This window comes from Anomaloglossus baeobatrachus, chromosome 4, assembly GCF_048569485.1.
Source record: "Anomaloglossus baeobatrachus isolate aAnoBae1 chromosome 4, aAnoBae1.hap1, whole genome shotgun sequence".
In the NCBI taxonomy this organism is placed as follows: Eukaryota; Metazoa; Chordata; class Amphibia; order Anura; family Aromobatidae; genus Anomaloglossus; species Anomaloglossus baeobatrachus.
The window spans coordinates 662,688,237-662,709,918 of record NC_134356.1 but is presented as its reverse complement, the minus strand read 5'-3'; the positions used below and the strand labels follow the sequence as shown (position 1 = coordinate 662,709,918).

Sequence of the window (21,682 nt, the reverse complement as noted above, 5' to 3'; positions counted from 1 at the left end):
ACTGGCAATCAGGTCATTCAGATTGGGCTTATATAACTGAGTAGTTTTCTCTTGTTACTTGTCGGTGCTCAATGTATCTCCTGTGTGCAAAGACATTCTGAAACCAGCCCTTCTCTCTACCAGAACTCCTCTCAGATAAGTTGGTCTTTGTACCTCTGCTTATTGTTTTCACTTTCTTGCAGTTTTTTCTGTTTTGATACTAATAATTGATTCCTGATTTTGCCTGTGTGGAGTTCTTGGTGGAGTTGGATCATTCCCTGCTGGAAGTGTCTGTATACCTAGCTCCATGTTTTGCTATGTATTGTGCTTTGTCATGCTTGATATTAAATTCAGTCTATCTATATTAGTGTTTTTTGGATCCCAGTAACACCAGAGTACTGGTATAGTGGGGGAGAGCCTGTGTGGGCGCATGTTTGTTCCATATCAGGCGTGCTGAGATTTATTAGAGTGTTTACGGCTGCAGACAGTGCTCTTTCCTATCCTTTCCTATACAGATAGTTTGGGCCTCATCTTTGCTGAATCTGTTTTCTAGCTACATATTGTATTTTCCTATATCACCGTAGTCTTTACAAGTGGGGGCTATCTATATCTTTGGGGATTGCTCCGAGGCAGATTAGCTTTTCTTATATTTCTCTCTGTAAGAATATTTAGTTCTCTGGCTGTGTCGAGGCGACCAGGTCATCATAGGCTTGCCCCACGGCTACTTCTAGTTGTGTGTCAGTATTAGGTCTGCAGTCCGTTAAGGTTCCAGCCACTCTGGTTACTTTTTGGGCTTCCGCATTTTTTATCCTCCTCGGTCACTGAATCATAACAGGCAGTATTATAGTAGTTATATTCTTGTACATAGGGGGGCAGTATTATAGTAGTTATATTCTTGTACATAGGGGCAGTATTATAGTAGTTATATTCTTGTACATAGGGGGCAGTGTTATAGTAGTTATATTCTTATACACAGAGAGCAGTATTATAGTAGTTATATTCTTGTACATAGGAGGCAGTATTATACTAGTTATATTCTTGTACATAGGGGCAGTATTATAGTTGATATATTCTTATACACAGGGAGCAGTATTATAGTAGTTATATTCTTGTACATAGGGGGCAGTGTTATAGTAGTTATATTCTTGTACATAAGGAGAAGTATTATAGTAGTTATATTCTTGTATATAGGGGCAGTATTATAGTAGTTATATTCTTGTACATAGGGACAGTATTATAGTAGTTATATTCTTGTACACAGGAGCAGTATTATAGTAGTTATATTCTTGTACATAGGAGGCAGTATTATAGTAGTTATATTCTTGTACATAGGGGCAGTATTATAGTAGTTATATTCTTGTACATAGGAGGCAGTATTATAGTAGTTATATTCTTGTACATAGGGGCAGTATTATAGTAGTTATATTCTTGTACATAGGGGCAGTATTATAGTAGTTATATTCTTGTATATAGGGGCAGTATTATAGTAGTTATATTCTTGTACATAGGAGACAGTATTATAGTGGTTATATTCTTGTACATAGGGGGCAGTATTATAGTAGTTATATTCTAGTACATAGGGGCAGTATTATAGTAGCTATATTCTTGTACATAGGAGCAATTTACAGTAGTTATATCCTTGAAATTGTGAAACCAGAAGACACAGACCAATCACTATCTCACATGAGACGTCCGTACCATACACATCCTATGGACTAGGTGATGCTGGGTGTGTTCAGATGTAGTGGAACAAATCAAGACTTTTGCCCCATATCGTCTGACTTTATCAGATTAATTTTTCCTTGTGGAGTTTTTCAGATTTTTCTGTGGAATTCGTGTTGATGGGGTTTCTCTTAAATCACAATCACACCTCCTATTTCCACTCTTTCGAAATAATCAATACAGCAAAAAAATGTTTTTATTAATAATCTTTTTTATTTCCTTTTTATACGTTTTATTATTCAGTGCTCTCAGCTCAATGGATTTCAAACCAGCTTATAAAAAATGCAAGTTTATTCTTTTTTTTTTCTTTTTTTTTTTTTTAAACAATGTGTCAACCCCTTTTTTTTCTTTGTTCTTTAAATAAATTATTACCTTTTTTTTCCTCCAATTTCCAAATAAGCCCTATATCCTCTATGGAGAATGGGCTTTGACCGGATAAAAAAAAAAAGAAAGAAAAAAAACTTGTTTGCTTTACGCTTAACAAACATAAATATGCACATATTTTTATAACCACACAAATAAAGAATAAATACTTCCAAATAAGTTAAAAACAACATTTCAAAAAAGATCTCGCCAGGTTCTCAAATTTTTTTTTACTTTTTTTCTATTTGTTTTTTTTCTTTACATAAATGTCTTTTTTATGCTCTGTCGACTTTTATTTTATTTTTTTAATTTCAAGAGATCCTACAACATTCTACTAAACACAGTCAAAGAAACCACACAGAACCTAGAACACAAAAAACTAACTAAAATTAAGGGGTCAAGAGGTGTCCTCCGATCCCAACTACCTTATATATATTTGTTTTTTAAATATTAGAAATAAAAGCACAAAAAAATGTAATTAAATCATATTAAAAAAACAAAAACAAAACACATTTACTAGAAAAATGTCTGGGGTGTAAACCTAAAAAAAAAAAAAAAATAACAAAAAAAAACCAAGTAATAGAACAGACATTATCTAATAAACAACCAAATTATCTCTACTTTTATTTTTTTTTTTTAGCTACACAATTCAACGGCAAGCTAATTCAGTGTATATATTATGGATATTTCTTTATTAAGACTTCAGTCCCACTTTACAATTTGTTTCTTTTTTTTCACTTTTCATTTTATTCCTGTTCTGACTACATCGAAGAAAGGCAGATCCACCAAATCGAATAATATGGTATTTATTACTCCAGTGAAAATATGGCTTTGATTAGACCAATATGTAAAAAAAAAAAAGGGTGTGGAAAGAGAATGAAATATAAAAAAAAATAATCAAATTTATAAATCAAATATTGAGATTATTTTTTATCACATTTCTTTAAAAAATTTAATCATTTAAAAATTAAAAAAATTGAAAAATGTGAAAACGATTAGAATTTATAAATCAAATAGTGAGATTATTTTTGATCATATTTCTTTCTAAAATTGAATCATTTAAAAGTTTAAAAAATTGCAAAAATGTGAAAACGATTAAAATGTATGACTCAAATATTGAGATTATTTTTTATTATATTTCTTTCTAAAATTGAATCATTTAAAAATGTAAAAAATTGAAAAATGTGAAAACAATTAAAATTTATAAATCAAATATTGAGATTATTTTTTATTATATTTCTTTCTAAAATTGAATCATTTAAAAATTAAAAAGTTTGAAAAATGTGAAACCAATTTGAATTTATAAATCAAATATTGAGAATTGTTTTCACATTTTTCAAACTTTTTAATTTTTAAATTATTAATTTTAGAAAGAAAGATAATCAAAACCAATCAATATTTGATTTATAAATTCGAATTGTTTTCACATTTTTCAAACTTTTTAATTTTTAAATTATTAAATTTTAGAAAGATAATAAAAATAATTTCAATATTTGATTTATCAATTCTAATCGTTTTCACATTTTTCAAACTTTTTAATTTTTAAATTAAATTATTAATGTTAGAAAGAAAGATAATCAAAAATAATCTCAATATTTGATTTAGAAATTCAAATTGTTTTCACATTTTTCAAACTTTTTCATTTTTAAATTATAATTTTAGAAAGAAAGATAAAAAATAATCTTAATATTTGATTTAGAAATTCTAATCATTTTCACATGTTTCAATTTTACTATTTTTTAAATTATTACATTTTAGAAAGATAAAAAATAATCTCAATATTTGATTTATAAATTCAAATTGATTTCACATTTTTCAAAGTTTTTAATTTTTAAATTATTAAATTTTACTCAGTTGTTCTACTAATATTTTTTATTACTACTATTAAATTAAATTATTATTTTTTTTACTACTACTATTAAATGAAATCTGTCAGTAGTGTTTGGTATGTAATCTGAAAGCAACACAATGTTGGAGCAGATACAATAATTTCAGTGATATTTGACGTAGTTTTTCTTTTTCCATAAAAACAGTGTTTTATTAGCAAGAGATTATCATCGCAGGACTAGATGTCTCGTGCTTCCTGGTCCAACCACGCCCCCACCTCACCCAATCAGTGTTGTGGGTGGGGTTATTCACAGCTCAGAATTCCTGAGCTTTGCTAGCTCTGCAGCAGATTCTATCATAACTGCTGCACCCAGTAAACTAAGTGATACATCGCCGGAATCAGGGTCTCAGCCCCTAACCTATGCTGCTGTCAGATTACATAGCAAAAACCTGCTGATAGATTCCCTTTAAGAAAATTTGAGAGTGACAATTCCAAGTAATCTGTATTTTTATACTGTAGAAAAAAAATGGAAAAACATGATTTTTTTTTGTTTAAAAACTTTTACATCTTTATCAAATTCAGTAGTAGAGAGCAAGGCTAATTCTCAATGTAAGCCATGATATTCAAATCATTATATTCTAGCTTTACGTGAGTTTTGTAATAGAATTTTTTTTCAAAAATGTTTTAATTGATGAAATAAATTTAAAAATTGTATTTTTTTTTCCTTTTTTGTTTTTTTGACAAGTGGGACTGAAGCTTAATTTTTTAACCAGTCTAGACATTCTAACCCAAACCTGGCACAATATTCAATAATAATAATAATAATAATAATAATAATGATAATAATAATAAAAAATACACAATTTTTGGGATTTTTCCATTATGATGATGGATGTCACATGTTTTAATTAATAAAACAGGGGCCACTGTGTAAAATATATAAAGACAGTCTGAATGAAAAGGCTTTTAAACAAGTCCCAAAAATTGGGAATCCCGGTACATATAAATATATTGCAATTCAAATCTAAAATGCATCTCGGGTTCAGATTTTTTTATTTTTTATTTTTTTTTTATTTTTTCTCTTAGGCAATAACAACTTGGGGGAATTAAAATGATATGAATTATTGCAAGTTGTGTATTTTTTTTTGTATTCCTGAAGCAAATATGTCCATCCATTTTTATGACCAGTCCACAAAATACAAAAGAAAATAATAAAAAAAAAATGATCAAAAAAATTTTTTTTTCCACTTGCCAACATAAATGTAGATATGAAATTTAAACATTAATTTTTAATGACCCCCAAGTTATTTTTGCATATGTGTACTTTAATTTTTCTTGGAAGCCACAAGAATGGAAAAGGGGTGTTTTATCTGGTAGAAAAAAGTTTTTTATTTTTTTTGCTATTTATTTGTTCTGTTGCTTTACCCCGTAATGATTTAAAAGAGCTATTATTATGTACCTATATATTTTTCATGGACTCCTATTTTGGGACAAGTGCGAAAGGCTTAAAATGCTCATTGAGATTTTTACTCCTTTTTTATAAAAATAGATATTTTTTTTTGTTCTCTCGTTTCTGCTCTCATTTCTTTGTTTATTACTCTTAATGAGAAGAGAGGATATCGAGTGGTGGAGATGGGAGGAGGGATAGAGGCAGCGAAATGGTAAACCAGTTCACGCCCAAAGTGAGAGAGGTAAAATAACCAAACACATGCTACCTTGCTCAAAATGTTAGCCCATTCCAACCATGGAGGTGGGACACATTTTTGATCATCTTGGATGGTGCCCAATCACCATTTTTGTGGTTACACCAAGTTCTGAAGGTTCTAAGATAGCTGGAGAAGTACCGTGACCAGTTGCCTTATGCCTAGTGGTTTGGCACCAGTGGCTTCTTAAAAACCCTAGAACAGTCAGAATTGGCACCCAAGTCATGAAGGTGGGACACTTTTTTGGTGCCCAATCACCTTTTTTGTGGTTAGTCCAAGTTCTGAAGGTTCTAAGATAGCTGTAGAAGTACCGTGACCAGTTAGTAGGCCTTATATCTCACAGGTTGGCCCCAGTGGCTTCGTAAAACCCCTAGAACAGTCAGAATTGGCACCCAAGCCATGAAGGTGGGACACTTTTTTTTTTACAGAATTTTTTGATCATCTTGGATAGTGCCCAATCACCATTTTTGTGGTTACACCAAGTTCTGAAGGTTCTAAGATAGCTGGAGAAGTACCATAACCAGTGAGTAGGCCTTAAGCCCAGTGGGTTGGCATCAGTGGCTTCTTAAAAACCATAGAATAGTCAAATTGGCACCCAAGCCATGGAGGTGGAACATTTTTTTTTTTAAATGTTTTGATCATCTTGGATGTTGCACAATCACCTTTTTTGTGCTTACACCAACTTCTAAAGGTTCTAAGTTAGCTGAAGAAGTACCATGACCAGTTAGTAGGCCTTATGCCTCGTGGGTTGGCACCAGTGGCTTCTTAGAAACCTTAGAACAGTCAGAATTGGCACCAAAGCCATGGAGGTGGGACACTTTTTTTACAAAATGTTTTGATCATCTTGGATGGTGCCCAATCACCTTTTTCAAGGCTACACCAAGTTCTGAAGGTTCTAAGATAGCTGGAGAAGTACCGTGAGCAGCTAGTAAGCCTTATGGCCAGCAGGTTTGGCACCAGTGGCTTCTTAGAAACCTTACAACAGTCAGCATTGGTACTCAAGCCCTAGCTGTGGTTAACTATAAACCAATGGATCCCATCCTGGTAGACCAGAGGGAGCTTATCTTTGTGCTGAGCTTGAGTTGGCCTCTAATTTTCTGTCTACAATTTCAAGGATGGCAGATTGTGATGTATGTCTAGACGTTGGCATACCTTACTTCTACCCTCTTGTCTTAATATCTCCTCTCTCACTTTCCCCGCCCTCCACTCATTGCCCTCTCCTTCATGCTTTGTGTTGTTTACTAGTTTTGAATGAAACTTGCAGGACTCTATCCCCCAGCCGGTATCCATTCAGGCTGGCAATAGCCATGGCCGCTTCATCGTAGTTTGTCATGGTGACGAATCCAAAACCTTTGCACTTATTTGTGGTGAAGTCCCGGATAACTTTGACGTTTGTCACTGCACCGAATGGCCCGAACAGTTGCCACAGGACACTCTCGTCAGCCTCCGGAGATAGGTTGTAGACAAAGATGCACCAGCCGGCAGAGGTAGGACCTGTCAAACTGACTCCGGCAAGATTGGTAACACTGTCGATGGTTATGGGTGAGAACCTGGGGAGGAAAGAGAGCGGACTACATTGGGTGTAAGGAATAGGTCCATGAGAGTGAAAAGTATGAGTGAATCATTAGAAGGACACTCTAAAATATACCAAATCAAGGAGAAAAAAGGCAATGGATTACTTGACCTAAACAAGGGCCCTAGATTTCGTTCTCTACTGAGTTAATGGAAGAGTGACAGATGAAGACATGGGAATGACTTAAGAGTTATGCACTAACTACAATTATGTATTAGATAGATGGAAGAGAACACAAGCAGATATATCAAGACGCCAAAATGGCAAGGATGATGCTCGAAGAAACAATGATCACTCAAATAGAAGTTCTTCAGCTACGTCAACATGAAGAGCACAGCACTCATGACATTCAGATACCAGATTGTGAGATCCACCTAGCCTACTACTCTCGTAAGAGCCAAAGAGAAATTAAATATTCTGCTGCTTTCCTGTTAGCTCCAGCTACATAACCCAACTAGGGCTATGAAGAAATGTATGTAGGACTCAATATGGTGGGCTTGGTGGCTTGATTTTGATATATGCCCAGTCTACTCCAATTACAACCAAAACTACATTCAAATCTTTGCTGGTTTAGAGTTAGCTCTAAAGGGTACTTTACACGCTGCGATCTCGGTAGCGAGATCGCTAGCGAGCGTACCTGCGCCCGTAGGTTGTGCGACATGGGCAAATCGCTGCCTTTGCCACACAACATCGCTTACACCCGTCACACGGACTTACTTTTCCTGCTACGTCGCTCTACCTGGCGAACCGCCTCCTTTCTAAGGGGGCGGTTCGTGCGGCGTCACACGGCAGCCGTCCAATAGAAGTGGCGGGGCGGAGATGAGCTGGACGTAACATCCCGCCTACCTCCTTCCTTCCGCATTGCCGGTGGACGCAGGTAAGGAGATGTTTGTTGTTCCTGCAGTGTCACACAAAGCGATGTGTGCTGCTGCAGGAACGATGAACAACATCGTACCTGCAGCAGTAACAATATTAAGGAAAGGAGCGACGTGTTAACGATCACCGTTTTTGGACGATTTTGCAATCGTTGATCGTCGTTCCTTGGTGTCACGCGCTGCGATGTCGCTACCAACGCCGGATGTGCGTCACTAACGACGGGACCCCGACGATATATCGGTAGCGATGTCGCACCGTGTAAAGCCCCCTTTAGGCTCTGTACCGTGTTTCCCAACCATAGTTATTTGGAACTTTAGATTTCATTGGAACTTTGGAAGTGTCTCTAGAGGTTCACTAGAAGAAAGAAACACCAAGTCTCCTTTGCTGTAGGGATGCAGTAAATGTATATTTCCACCATTTTATCGAGGGTTCTCCCAGAGTTTCTTATTGCCCCAGTCGGGGTGAATAGAAATACATGCAGTCTTTATAGGAAATACAACATCTCTCGCAGTACAATAGCAGTAGATCTCTCGCAGTATATCAGCACCGTTTTGAATTATTCTGAACAGAAGCCAGCAGAACTGTGAATACAGCTCTGGATGTTACTAGGGTATGAGATGACAATAGATCAATTTAATGTTGTTTTTATTTCATCGTCTCCTTGTTTCAACCTATTCTGTACATACGTACAGTCCTGATATCACGTTAGTAAGACTAATTTTCATTACTGTGCACCCATGCTATCTATGAGCTTCGAGTGTGGAGGTTAAAGTGTTGTGTGACTGGCACATTATACACGAACTGTGGTTGGCAAGATGGCTCTCTTCTGGGAAACTTTAGCTGGCACTCTTATGAGAGGGTTGTGCTTGGCTCTGATATGATGGATCTGTAGGTGGTACTGTTATTGTTCTTATTGAGGCTGGTTCTGTCATAGACATCACAGTGCTACAGTATTACTATCCGGTTATTAGGGCACTGCTGTTGGCTTTACTATGGGGGTGCTATGGTTTGTCCTTTTATGGGGAAGCTACTATAGTTGGTACTGTTAAAGGGAAACTGTATTTTGTCATGTAATTGGCCTGTAAGGCTTGCGACCAGTGTAGGGGCGGCAAGCGGGAATAGTGGACCCACTGGATCACAGGGGGGACCTGGACTTACCCTTTAATGGGTGGGGCTTAACTAAGTGCCCACCACGAGGCGGACATCAGGTACCACTTTCAGGGCAGTGAGCGGGACTGTGGCAGCTGACCCCCAGGACAGGTGATGGACTCAGGTATAGACGGGTACAGACAGGGTGATTGAGGCAGGCTGACCAGGCAGGTATGCACAGCAGGGATAGACAAATGTGGGAAGGCAGGTACTGGAACGGACACAGGGATAACAGGGCAAGAGCTCAGGACCTGACAACTAGCTAGGTAGCAGACTGACTGACTAACTAAAGGTGTTACGCAGGCACCTCCCCTAATGGGAGGGTGCCATCAATGCACAGTGCCTCTCAGCCTTAAGCTGAGAGGCATTTCTGGGAAATGGCACGCTGGCCCTTTAAGAGGAGGGCTGGTGTGCATGCGCGTGTCTTAGGTGCACTCCCGGGAACCTAGTGCAGCATGTACAGGGCCCGGGAGGGGAAGGAGGCAGCACAAGTGGATGGCCGGGGAACTTCGGGGCAGGACGTGATCCGGCCGGGGAGGTGAGTAAGTCGGTGTCTCTGAAGAGACGCTGGTGCTACAGGGGCACTATGTTTGGTACTGTTAGGGGGCAGTTGTATTTTGCCATGTTATGGGGCTAGTTTGATTAGTACTGTTATGTGGCGGCTGTGTTTGGCTCAGTAATGTGGGTACTATTGTTGGTACTGTTGGGGTGATGCTGAATTTGGCTCTTTTATGAACTATGGCTGGAACATAGTTGGCTAATTTCTTGGGCATCGTGGCTGGTACTGTTACAGGAGCACGGTAGTTATATTGAAACTGGATCTGTCACTGGTACAAGACCGCTGTGGCTGGCACTGTTATGGAGAAACTGTGACGGGTACAGTGATTAGGCCAACTTGACTGTCTTGGTTTTGGGGTACATTGATTGCCATTGTTATCAGGACACAGTAATTGTCACAGGTATTATGATTGCCTCTGATTTTGTGTACTATGATTTTCACTGTTTTTTGAGTGGTTATGGCTTATGGCTCGGTTTTTAGTGGTCTGTAGTTGCCTCTTTTTTGGTGTACTGCCACCGTTATTGGGGCACTGAGACTGGTAAAGTTATTAGGACACTTTGATTAGCTCTCTTATGGTGATACTATAATTGGTACTTTGATGACAGGACTGTGATTGTACTCGTGGAAATATGTGGGCTGGCATTTTTATGAAACATTGTGGCTGACAAAGTCATTAAAGCAGTTTGGCTTTGTTAAGGTGGTACTATGGCTGGCACTGTCATGATAACCCTATAGCTAGCACTGATATGAAGCAATGTGGCTGACCTAGTGATTAAGCCACTGTGTTTATTTCTGTTATAGTGGTACTATAACTGGCAATGTTATAAGCAGACTATGACTGGCACAGATATTAGGGCACTGTCTGTGTCTCTGGTATAGTAGTACTATAACTGGCAATATTATAAGCAGACTATGGTTGGCAAAGATATTAGGGCACTGTGTTTGTCTCTGGTATAGTGGTACTATAACTGGAAATATTAGAAGCAGACTATGGTTGGCAAAGATATTAGGGCACTGTGCTTGTCTCTGGTATAGAGGTACTATAATTGGCAATGTTATAAGCAGACTATGACTGGCAGAGATATTAGGGCACTGTGTTTGTCTCTGGTATAGTGGTACTATAAATGGCAATGGTATAAGCAGACTATAGCTGGCACAGATATTAGGGCACTGTCTTTGTTTCTGGTGTAGTCTTACTATAACTGGCAATGTTATAAGCTGACTATAGCTGGCACAGATATTAGGGCACTGTGTTTGTTTCTGGTGTAGTCTTACTATGACGGGTAAAGTTATAAGCAGGCTATGACTGGCACAGATATTAGGGCATTATGTTTGTCTCTGGTATAGTGGTACTATAACTGGCAATGTTATAAGCAGACTATGGCTGGAAAAGATATTAGGGCACTGTGTTTGTCTCTGGGATAGTGGTACTATAACTGGCAATGTTATAAGCAGACTATGGCTGGAAAAGATATTAGGGCACTGTGTTTGTCTCTGGGATAGTGGTACTATAAATGGCAATCTTATAAGCAGACTATGGCTGGCACAGATATTAGGGCACTGTCTTTGTTTCTGGTGTAGTCTTACTATAACTGGCAATGTTATAAGCAGACTATGGCTGGTACAGATATTAGGGCATTATGTTTGTCTCTGGTATAGTGGTACTATAACTGGCAATGTTATAAGCAGACTATAGCTGGAAAAGATATTAGGGCACTGTGTTTGTCTCTGGGATAGTGGTACTATAACTGGCAATGTTATAAGCAGACTATGGCTGGTACAGATATTAGGGCACTGTGTTTGTCTCTGGGATAGTGGTACTATAACTGGCAATGTTATAAGCAGACTATGGCTGGAAAAGATATTAGGGCACTGTGTTTGTCTCTGGGATAGTGGTACTACAACTGGCAATATTATAACCAAACTATGGCTGGCAAAGATATTAGGGCACTGTGTTTGTCTCTGGTATAGTGGTACTATAAATGGCAATCTTATAAGCAGACTATAGCTGGCACAGATATTAGGGCACTGTCTTTGTTTCTGGTGTAGTCTTACTATAACTGGCAATGTTATAAGCAGACTATGGCTGGTACAGATAATAGGGCATTATGTTTGTCTCTGGTATAGTGGTACTATAACTGGCAATGTTATAAGCAGACTATGGCTGGAAAAGATATTAGGACATAATAAGCAACAAAATCCGAGCCATTGAAAATCACAAACAAATGTTATTATCCAAGAAAGATGGAAAACTGGCTTAGGAATATGCAGAGTCTACAGCCAAAAGTTAGATACCATCAAATGGAGAGTGTACCTAACACGCAATTAGATACTGGACCGTACTACTACAGTTATCTCTATATGCAGAACACAACATAAATTCTAAAAGCTTAAAGAAAACCTGACACTTGCTCAAAAAGTTGCGTTAGTTATGGTTTAAAAATCCCTGAGCATCCTTGATTCCGCCACTCTTTTCTGCTTTGTGCTACGTTGCTCCTTTCTAGAGATATTCACATTTGTTTCTTCTGGAGCGCAGTATGTGAAATCTCTGTTTGAAATGCAAATTGGCGTTTCTTAACAGTCTTCTTAGGAGGCGTGTGCTGAGAAGACTTCCTCCCAGATTACTGCTAAGATGTGTCACGCTCACCAACGGGGATGACGGTGAGCAGGAGAGTGGACCCACTAGATCCCAGGCCTACCCTAGTGTGGGGTAGAGGACCGGAATTGCGGTAGTTGACCCCCAGGACAGGGGCGGACACAGGAGCAGGCAGGACAGAGTCTCAAGTACAGACGGGGACCACCAGGGTGACTCAAGGCAAGTAGCATAGGCAGGACGGACAGACAGAGTGTCAAGCAGAGCAGGGCAGAACAGACAGGCAAAGCCACTAACAAGGCAGATGGCACGGCCAGGACAGGCAGGCAGAATCTCTAGCACCAACAGAGCAGGCAGAGTCCAGGTACAGGCAGGACGGCTAAAGAAGAGTCTTTAGCACCAATAGAGCATGCAGAGTCCAGGTATGGGCAGGATGAGTTGAAGAAGAGTCTCTAGCACCAATAGGGCAGGCAGAGTCCAGGTACGGGCAAGACAGGACTGGAACCAGATGCCAACAGGCAGGATGGGCTGGGAACCAGGTATAGGACAGGACAGGCTGGACCCTGGAGCCAATAGGCTGGGAACCAGGTACAGGACAGGACAGGCTGGACCCAAAAGGCTGGGAACCAGGTACAGGACAGGACAGGCTGGACCCAACAGGCTAGGAACCAGGTACGGGACAGGACAGGCTGGACCCTGGAGCCAACAAGCTGGGAACCAGGTACAGGTCAGAAGAGGCTGGACCCTGGAGCCAACAGACTGGGAACCAGGTACAGGACAGAAGAGGCTGGACCCTGGAGCCAACAGGCTGGGAACCAGGTACAGGACAGGACAGGCTGGACCCAACAGGCTGGGCACCAGGTACGGGACAGGACAGGCTGGACCCAGGAGCCAACAGGCTGAACAGGCTGGGAACCAGGAATCAGGCCAGGACGGGAATAGACAGGGCAGGATATAGGACAGGACCAGACGGGACAACGGGTGACCTGACAACTGACTAGAAAGAGTGAACAGACTAACAGGAACTATGGTGTTGAACAGGCAACTCCCTTAGTGGAAGATTGCCCTAAAAACCCAGTGCCTCTCAGTGATAGGCTGTGAGACACTTCCTGGGAGTGGCACATTGGCCCTTTAAAAGAGGGACAGTGGCGTTCTCACACTCTTTAGGAGCTCTCCTGGGGATGCTGTGATGCGCGCAAAGACTCCGGGAGGTGGGGGAAGAGAAACCACGTGGAGGAGAGGCAGAGACGCTGGGCAGGGACCCGGCCATGGCGGTGAGTGATAGCACATGTCCCTGCAACAGAGCAAGGAGCACAGGGATGTAGCGTTACATGATGTAATTAGCTGCATTTGGGAGACAAGAGTGAAAGTACTATCCCTTAGAGAAGACTGTTAAGAAACGCCTAGTTGCACTACTGCAGAGATTTCACATACTGCGCCCTAAATAAACAAATGTGAATATCTCTGGAAAAGAGCGATGGAGCACAAAACGTAAAATAGCACCAGAATCAGGGAAGTTTAGGCATTATTACAAGTTATTTAGCTTACATTTTTTGGAGCAAGTGAGATATCCTCTTTAAGAACATGGTAGATATAGAAGCAAAACTCTTTTCCACATAATAACCAATCAGAAGAAAGCTCCACTGAGATGGGGATCAGGTTACCTTAGTGGTCAGTGCTATTGCTGCTTATGCCAACCTTGATAACAATATTATCAGGGCTATCGGAGAAAAAAAGAGCACGTCCCAAATCTGATTGGTTGTTATGGCTAACGGCACATTAAGAGCGCTAATATATTATTATATCTGCACTTTGCTTTAGATGATACACACAACACGACACATCACAGCCAGGACAAAATGGAAAAATAAATCTCGAAAAAAATAATAATAAAAAAAAAAAAACAGAGGACAAACAATCAATACCAAAACTGTAAAAAAACAAAACAAATAAAAATACTAAAAAAAATAAAAAATCTCAGAGCAGCCAAAAATTAGCAAATAATTTATATTCAGCCATCAATCTAAGTAGGGGATGAAGACGGGATCTGCTGGTTATTGTACGGGCGAGAGATACCGTCTCGTGTTAGTGGCAATATTCACATAAATAGACAACTGACGGAGGGACCTCTTCTTGTGTTGTCTTGTCTTGTTAGTAGGAACGGTCAAATTAGGTCTTTGTTCCTCTTTGGTGTCTATAAAGAAGGCATAGGCAAGTAGGATATATCCCCTCTTCATGGGCAACCATAGTGGCTGCCATTCCATCCTTGTGGTCAGATATTAGGCCAATGTGGGGGAGCCAAAATGCCGACTGATACAAAGATTAAAATGGCATTTAGTGATGAAATTGGAACCTTAAAGCTCCCAACAAGTTACCTATGGGGTCACAACTTTTTATCCTTGGAGGACCAAATCCAAAAAGTAATATTTACCACATCACTATAACCCTTGTAACTGTCAGGACTGAATGTCTTTCTTATCTACCATCTCTCGTGAACGTGTCTCCCTCTTTAGTAGGGTATCTCAGCCCGTTCATTAAGCCGCAGTGGATACAGACTAAGAAAGGATCGCAACGTGGGCAAAGGGGATGGGTCTGGGTCTCTTATTTACCTCTTGACTCCATACGCCATGTTTATTAAAGAGTCCAGCCTGCGAGAGAAGGTACAGGAGAGGGAGTGGTATATTAGTCATCGCGCAAGGAATAGAGGGATGGGGCCACAATGCCGCTCCGGAGGAACACGAAAAATAAAAAAAAGAGGGAAAAAAAATGCTTCCAAAAAAAAAGAAAAAAAAAAAGCTGTGAGGAAACCACAACTCTATTCAATACAACAATACATGTACATACATGGCACTGGTTTACGTCTTTCACACAGATGGCCAAACAATGTATTCTACTGAAATATGGTCATGAAATAGTTTGGGGCAATACAACGTCTTACTACACCAAATGGTGGGCAGCATCCATAGCTCCACAATACTTCATAACCATACCATACAGTAGAGATATCCATGTTTTGTGCCACCAAGGCACTTCTATCCAGCCATTTCCAGTTGGGTGACCAGTTTGCGTTGGCCATAACCCTATAGAAGTTGCCTAGGTCTAAATAATCTTTCTCTCCGTCAAAGATCCACACAACCTGCATTCGATCACGACAAGACAATGATGACCAGACGTCTCATACATTGATCAATCAGCCCTGGATTTGATAACTTTTGTTAATGAGAAGGTTGACGGTCTTTGCTGAGAACACAACAAAGTCAATGCCCAACCTGGAAACATCTAACTCAAAAGCTTGGTCATCAACCATAACATTGTAGACATGTAAAGAGTAAAGTTTTCGAACAATGGTTCACAAACTTTTTTATATCTAAACAATGTGGTTTTGTTATACACTCAGATGTCTTAGAAGATGGGAGATGTTATTGAGAAGTGGAGTTAGAAGTAGAGTGGAGACTTGGTAGACTTGGAAGACTTAACCTACGTGATGTAAAAACTATGACACCATGGAGGCATTATGCTTGTGTACAGAAATAAGTAATGGGTGGGAAGGCCTAGGAAGACCACCTTCTACATGATGGAAAAACCAAGACACCATGGTGGCATTATGCTCGGGGTTCCCTTGGGTACTCTGTAAGTTATCCAACTATCACGACTCTTTGTAAACACTACTAGACTGGATTAATTTTCTCCACTGAAACTACAGCAAATTGAGAATATAAATGTCTTCGATGTATAGATGATACTTGATCATTGGTCATCAACTAACATAATATATGATACTGACGAGTCATGAAGCCGTAAGAAAGTCCCCACACATTAGAATATAGTTATATCAATCCTATTGAACGATTATTCGCCTGAACTGAATGATGAGCATCTTTAATAATCCACAACACCGGTCGGTCAAGTTGGATCATCAGTAGGGGCATCATTGGATAAAAAAAGAAAATCCATTAGCTAATGTAGTCTGTGATGTATTTTGGGCCATTGATGTTTGTTCTACCAATGTGTATGCTGGCCGTAAGATTGCACATGGTGATGGCAACCGGTGGTACACCTAAACTGGCGCTTGCTATAGACGGTCTTTTTGGTAGGAGAATGATGTCGAGACCACTTGGAAAGACAGACCTATGGACATGTCAAATGATCTGGGATCAAGATGTCTCATATTTCATCAAATTTGATTTCGAGACAGCTAATTGTATCATGGGACATGCTGAAGACCACACTAGTGCTCGTAGGGATATAATAAAACCAAAACATGGGAAATATAGCTTAGAAGGTGGTCACAAAAATACAGTAATATAGGTGGATGACAAAAGTTGGGATGCAATTAAAGAAATTTTGAGATAAAGGTGGTGAACAGATAATACTTGATGTTGGCAGAAAGGAAGAACCTCCAAAAGAGAGGACCACTACTTGTTTCTACTATATACTTTATGTAGGTAAGGTATATGGCGCCTATAGGTCAACAAAACACCTGCGAGGAGGTATAGACCTCAATTATAGGTGATATGTAAGAATACCATAGAATTGACGATGAGTTGGCTTTGAGACTCAGAAGGATTAATTACGAGGAGCTTTGATTAGACACTGTGAGCGACAGGTGTATGGTTTTAGTGATGGAATATGGACATGAAGTGGGGAAAGTCCAAGAAGGGAGATGAAAGTTTTGATATTTTGCAAAGGACTGGATTTCGGGTGGTGGGTCTCTCACCTGAATCTCTGTGTCTGGTGGTGAAGAGGTCCTGTGTACCTCCGGGCTGTGGTCTGGTATAGGTGGGTAAGAAGAGCTTGGCCTGTTTTCTGGCTAGGGTTGTTGGCAAATTTCACGGTGATTGGTTCGCTGGCACCAAGAGGTTTTTGCCCGTTCAACCCTTTGATGGCCTCCTCGGCCTCTATCCTCTTATCGAATCTGATGAAGCCAACTCCCCTGGAGACTCCTGTGAGGAGAGAAACACAAAATCTCATGTATCCAAACATCCTTTTACATGGCATAAGTACTTCTATTTTGTGAAAAGTCTACATTTTCTAGCGCCTTTGTAAAATCACTTCCAGGCAAACGACCCGGCGGTAAATTCTGAATTTACCTGAAGAATTTCTCATTCATCTCCTCAGCGTTCCTCCTTCGTACATTTTCATGGTGTGACTTCCTCTCTAGGTGACCAATATTTACAAGCCTGGGCCTACATATACTAAATTGGTCACAGAAAGTCCTATGTGCTGTACAATAGACTGCCTCTAGGTGACACAGACTTGTTTTAAGTCCCTCCCATTGATACAATGAGAAGTATAATAAGGCTGCATACAATATAAAGGACTTAGGCAGGTGTGGAAAAATTCTGCAAATTAAGAATGCCTTAAAAAAAATAAATAAATAAATAAATCAATAGAAGAGTTAATAGTTTATCTAACTCTCATCAGTATTTGGTGACTGCTCTTTACCTGCAAAATTGCTGAACTTGTGCAGTTTTGGAAGAGATTCGGTATGCAGGTTGTTCCAAACATGTTAATACTGTGACTGCTGTATGTAGATTATATAGGTGATACTGTGACTGCTGCATATACATTATATAGGTGATACTGTGAATGCTGGCAGTATCACCTACATAATGTATATACAGCAGTTCCATTATCACCTGTATAATGTATATACAGCAGTCACAGTATCATCTATATAATCTATATTTACACAACAGTTTATATACATTATACAGGTGATACTGCAGCTGCTGTATATACATTACGTAGGTGATTCCATGGCTGCTGTATATAGATTATCTAGGTGATACTGTGACTGCTATATATACATAAAAAAGTTTCCATCTTGGGACTCACCTGAGCAGTATATATACACATCATATAGCTTATAACACAACCGCTGTATGTACATTACATAGGTAATACTCTGCTTGCTGTACAGCAATATCACCTACATAATGTATATAGACTGCTGTATATAAATTATGTAGGTGATACTGCTATATGTATATTATAATAAGAACAAAAGAGAGCCACATAAGTATTAGCAACAACTCGAAACTGATAATACCCAAAGAGATAGAGTCTTTAAATTTGCCAGATATAAAAGACACTCAACCAAGCCATAGTTATAAATGTATAAAACATTTTATTTACATAATGCTGTGAATGTGTCAATAAGTAAATCAAGGTGATATAGAGAAAGGACCAAGGGGAAGAGGTGCTGAAAGGGAGAACACCCCACGTGTCCCGGATGAAATTAAGGGAGAAAAATCTCCCAGGGATCCAAAAACCCCCTCCCAGGGTAATAAGTACCGTAACCACACAGAGGATGACAGCCCAGGGATATAGTGAGGCCTGATAAGTCAGATAAACCTAAGTAAAGCCCAGGGCGCTGCACCTACCAGGGTGATGGATCCAGAGACCGGGGTAGCACGTGGGGACCGACGTCCCAACACGTGTTTCGCAGATATACTTCATCGGGGGACGTGCTACCCCGGTCTCTGGATCCATCACCCTGGTAGGTGCAGCGCCCTGGGCTTTACTTAGGTTTATCTGACTTATCAGACTCTATCTCTTTGGGTATTATATGTATATTATGTAGTTGATACTGTGAGTGCTGTATAAAGATTATATAGGTGACACCGCAACGTCTGTATATCGATTACGCAGGAGATACTTCCACTGATGTATGTATATTATGTAAGTGATATTGTGACTGCTTGCAGTATCACCTCCACCTACACCTACTGTATATGCAATAGTCGCAATGTAAATATATATATATATATATATATATATATATATATATATATACCGTATATACATATACATATATATATATATATATATATATATATATATATATATATATAGAGTATATATATATACAGTGCCTACAAGTAGTATTCAACCCCCTGCAGATTTAGCAGGTTTACACATTCGGAATAACTTGGCATTGTGACATTTGGACTGTAGATCAGCCTGGAAGTGTGAAATGCAGCAAAAAAGAATGTAATTTCTTTTTTTATTTTTTTTTTTTAAATTGTGAAACGTTTATTCAGAGGGTCATTTATTATTCAACCCCTCAAACCACAAGAATTCTGTTTGGTTCCCCTAAAGTATTAAGAAGTATTTCAGGCACAAAGAACAATGAGCTTCACATGTTTGGATTAATTATCTCTTTTTCCAGCCTTTTCTGACTAATTAAGACCCACCCCAAACTTGTGAACAGCACTCATACATGGTCAACATGGGAAAGACAAAGGAGCATTCCAAGGCCATCAGAGACAAGATCGTGGAGGGTCACAAGGCTGGCAAGGGGTACAAAACCCTTTCCAAGGAGTTGGGCCTACCTGTCTCCACTGTTGGGAGCATCATCCGGAAGTGGAAGGCTTATGGAACTACTGTTAGCCTTCCACGGCCTGGACAGCCTTTGAAAGTTTCCACCCGTGCCGAGGCCAGGCTTGTCCGAAGAGTCAAGGCTAACCCAAGGACAACAAGGAAGGAGCTCCGGGAAGATCTCATGGCAGTGGGGACATTGGTTTCAGTCAATACCATAAGTAACGTACTCCACCGCAATGGTCTCCGTTCCAGACGAGCCCGTAAGGTACCTTTACTTTCAAAGCGTCATGTCAAGGCTCGTCTACAGTTTGCTCATGATCACTTGGAGGACTCTGAGACAGACTGGTTCAAGGTTCTCTGGTCTGATGAGACCAAGATCGAGATCTTTGGTGCCAACCACACACGTGACGTTTGTAGACTGGATGGCACTGCATATGACCCCAAGAATACCATCCCTACAGTCAAGCATGGTGGTGGCAGCATCATGCTGTGGGGCTGTTTCTCAGCCAAGGGGCCTGGCCATCTGATCCGCATCCATGGGAAGATGGATAGCATGGCCTACCTGGAGATTTTGGCCAAGAACCTCCGCTCCTCCATCAAGGATTTTAAGATGGGTCGTCATTTCATCTTCCAACAAGACAACGACCCAAAGCACACAGCCAAGAAAACCAAGGCCTGGTTCAAGAGGGAAAAAAATCAAGGTGTTGCAGTGGCCTAGTCAGTCTCCTGACCTTAACCCAATTGAAAACTTGTGGAAGGAGCTCAAGATTAAAGTCCATATGAGACACCCAAAGAACCTAGATAACTTGGAGAAGATCTGCATGGAGGAGTGGGCCAAGATAACTCCAGAGACCTGTGCCGGCCTGATCAGGTCTTATAAAAGACGATTATTAGCTGTAATTGCAAACAAGGGTTATTCCACAAAATATTAAACCTAGGGGTTGAATAATAATTGACCCACACTTTTATGTTGAAAATTTATTAAAATATAACTGAGCAACATAACTTGTTGGTTTGTAAGATTTATGCATCTGTTAATAAATCCTGCTCTTGTTTGAAGTTTGCAGGCTCTAACTTATGTGTATCTTATCAAACCTGCTAAATCTGCAGGGGGTTGAATACTACTTGTAGGCACTGTATATGTCTCCTGTCTTGTTCCTGTATGCATGGTGTAATTCTCAGTATCTTCTCAAGTACATATATATATATATATATATATATATATATATATATATATAAAAAAAAAAGTATATATATATATATATATATATATATATATATATATATATATAAAAATATACAGTATATATAAAGAAACAAACAATTAATTGTGAAAAAAAGTATTTCTGTACATACTGCACAGTACACCACGTCTCCTGTCCTGTATACTGGGTGTAATTCTCAGTATCTGTATTATCCTGTATATATATACACTGAACTGTATATTGGATGTACAGTGGGGAAAAAAAGTATTTTGTCAGCCATCAATTGTGGAAGTTCTCCCCCTTATACAGATGAGGTCGGCCTGTAATTGACATCATAGGTGACCACAACTATGAGAGACAAAATGAGAAAACAAATCCAGAAAATCACCGCGTCTGATTTTGCAAAAGTTTTTTTGCAAATGATGGTGGAAAATAAGTATTTAGTCACCTAAAAACATGCAAGATTTCTGGCTCTCACAGACCTGTAGCTTCTCCTATAAGAGGCTCCTCTGTCCTCCACTCATTACCTGTAATAATGGCACCTGTTTGAACTTGTTATCAGTATAAAAGACACCTGTCCACAACCTCAAACAGTCACACTCCAAACTCCACTATGGTGAAGACCAAAGAGCTGTCGAAGGACACCAGAAACAAAATTGTAGCCCTGCACCAGGCTGGGAAGATTCAATCTGCAATTGGCAAGCAGCTTGGTGTAATGAAATCAACTGTGGGAGCAATAATAAGAAAATGGAAGGCATACAAGACCACTGATAATCTACCTTGATCTGGGGCTCCATGCAAGATCT

The 21,682-nt window shown here is 39.5% G+C and overlaps 1 protein-coding gene across 5 annotated transcripts in view; it reads right to left on the bottom strand.

The window, feature by feature from the left end:
- Positions 1-3,780: 3,780 nt before the first annotated feature.
- The window catches only part of ELAVL3 (ELAV like RNA binding protein 3), a 78,022-nt gene continuing 60,120 nt past the window's right edge, over positions 3,781-21,682 (bottom strand). For 2 of the 5 annotated variants that reach the window (XM_075346561.1, XM_075346562.1), the window contains exons 5-7: positions 17,063-17,288; positions 14,955-14,993; positions 3,781-7,166 (exon numbers count right to left, since the gene is read on the bottom strand). In XM_075346561.1, coding sequence (XP_075202676.1) covers positions 6,818-7,166; positions 14,955-14,993; positions 17,063-17,288 — 614 coding nt within the window. In that variant the 3' untranslated portion in view covers positions 3,781-6,817. The remainder of the gene's footprint in view (positions 7,167-14,954; positions 14,994-17,062; positions 17,289-21,682) is intronic. The other 3 variants (XM_075346563.1, XM_075346564.1, XM_075346565.1) reach the window with 3 other exon arrangements.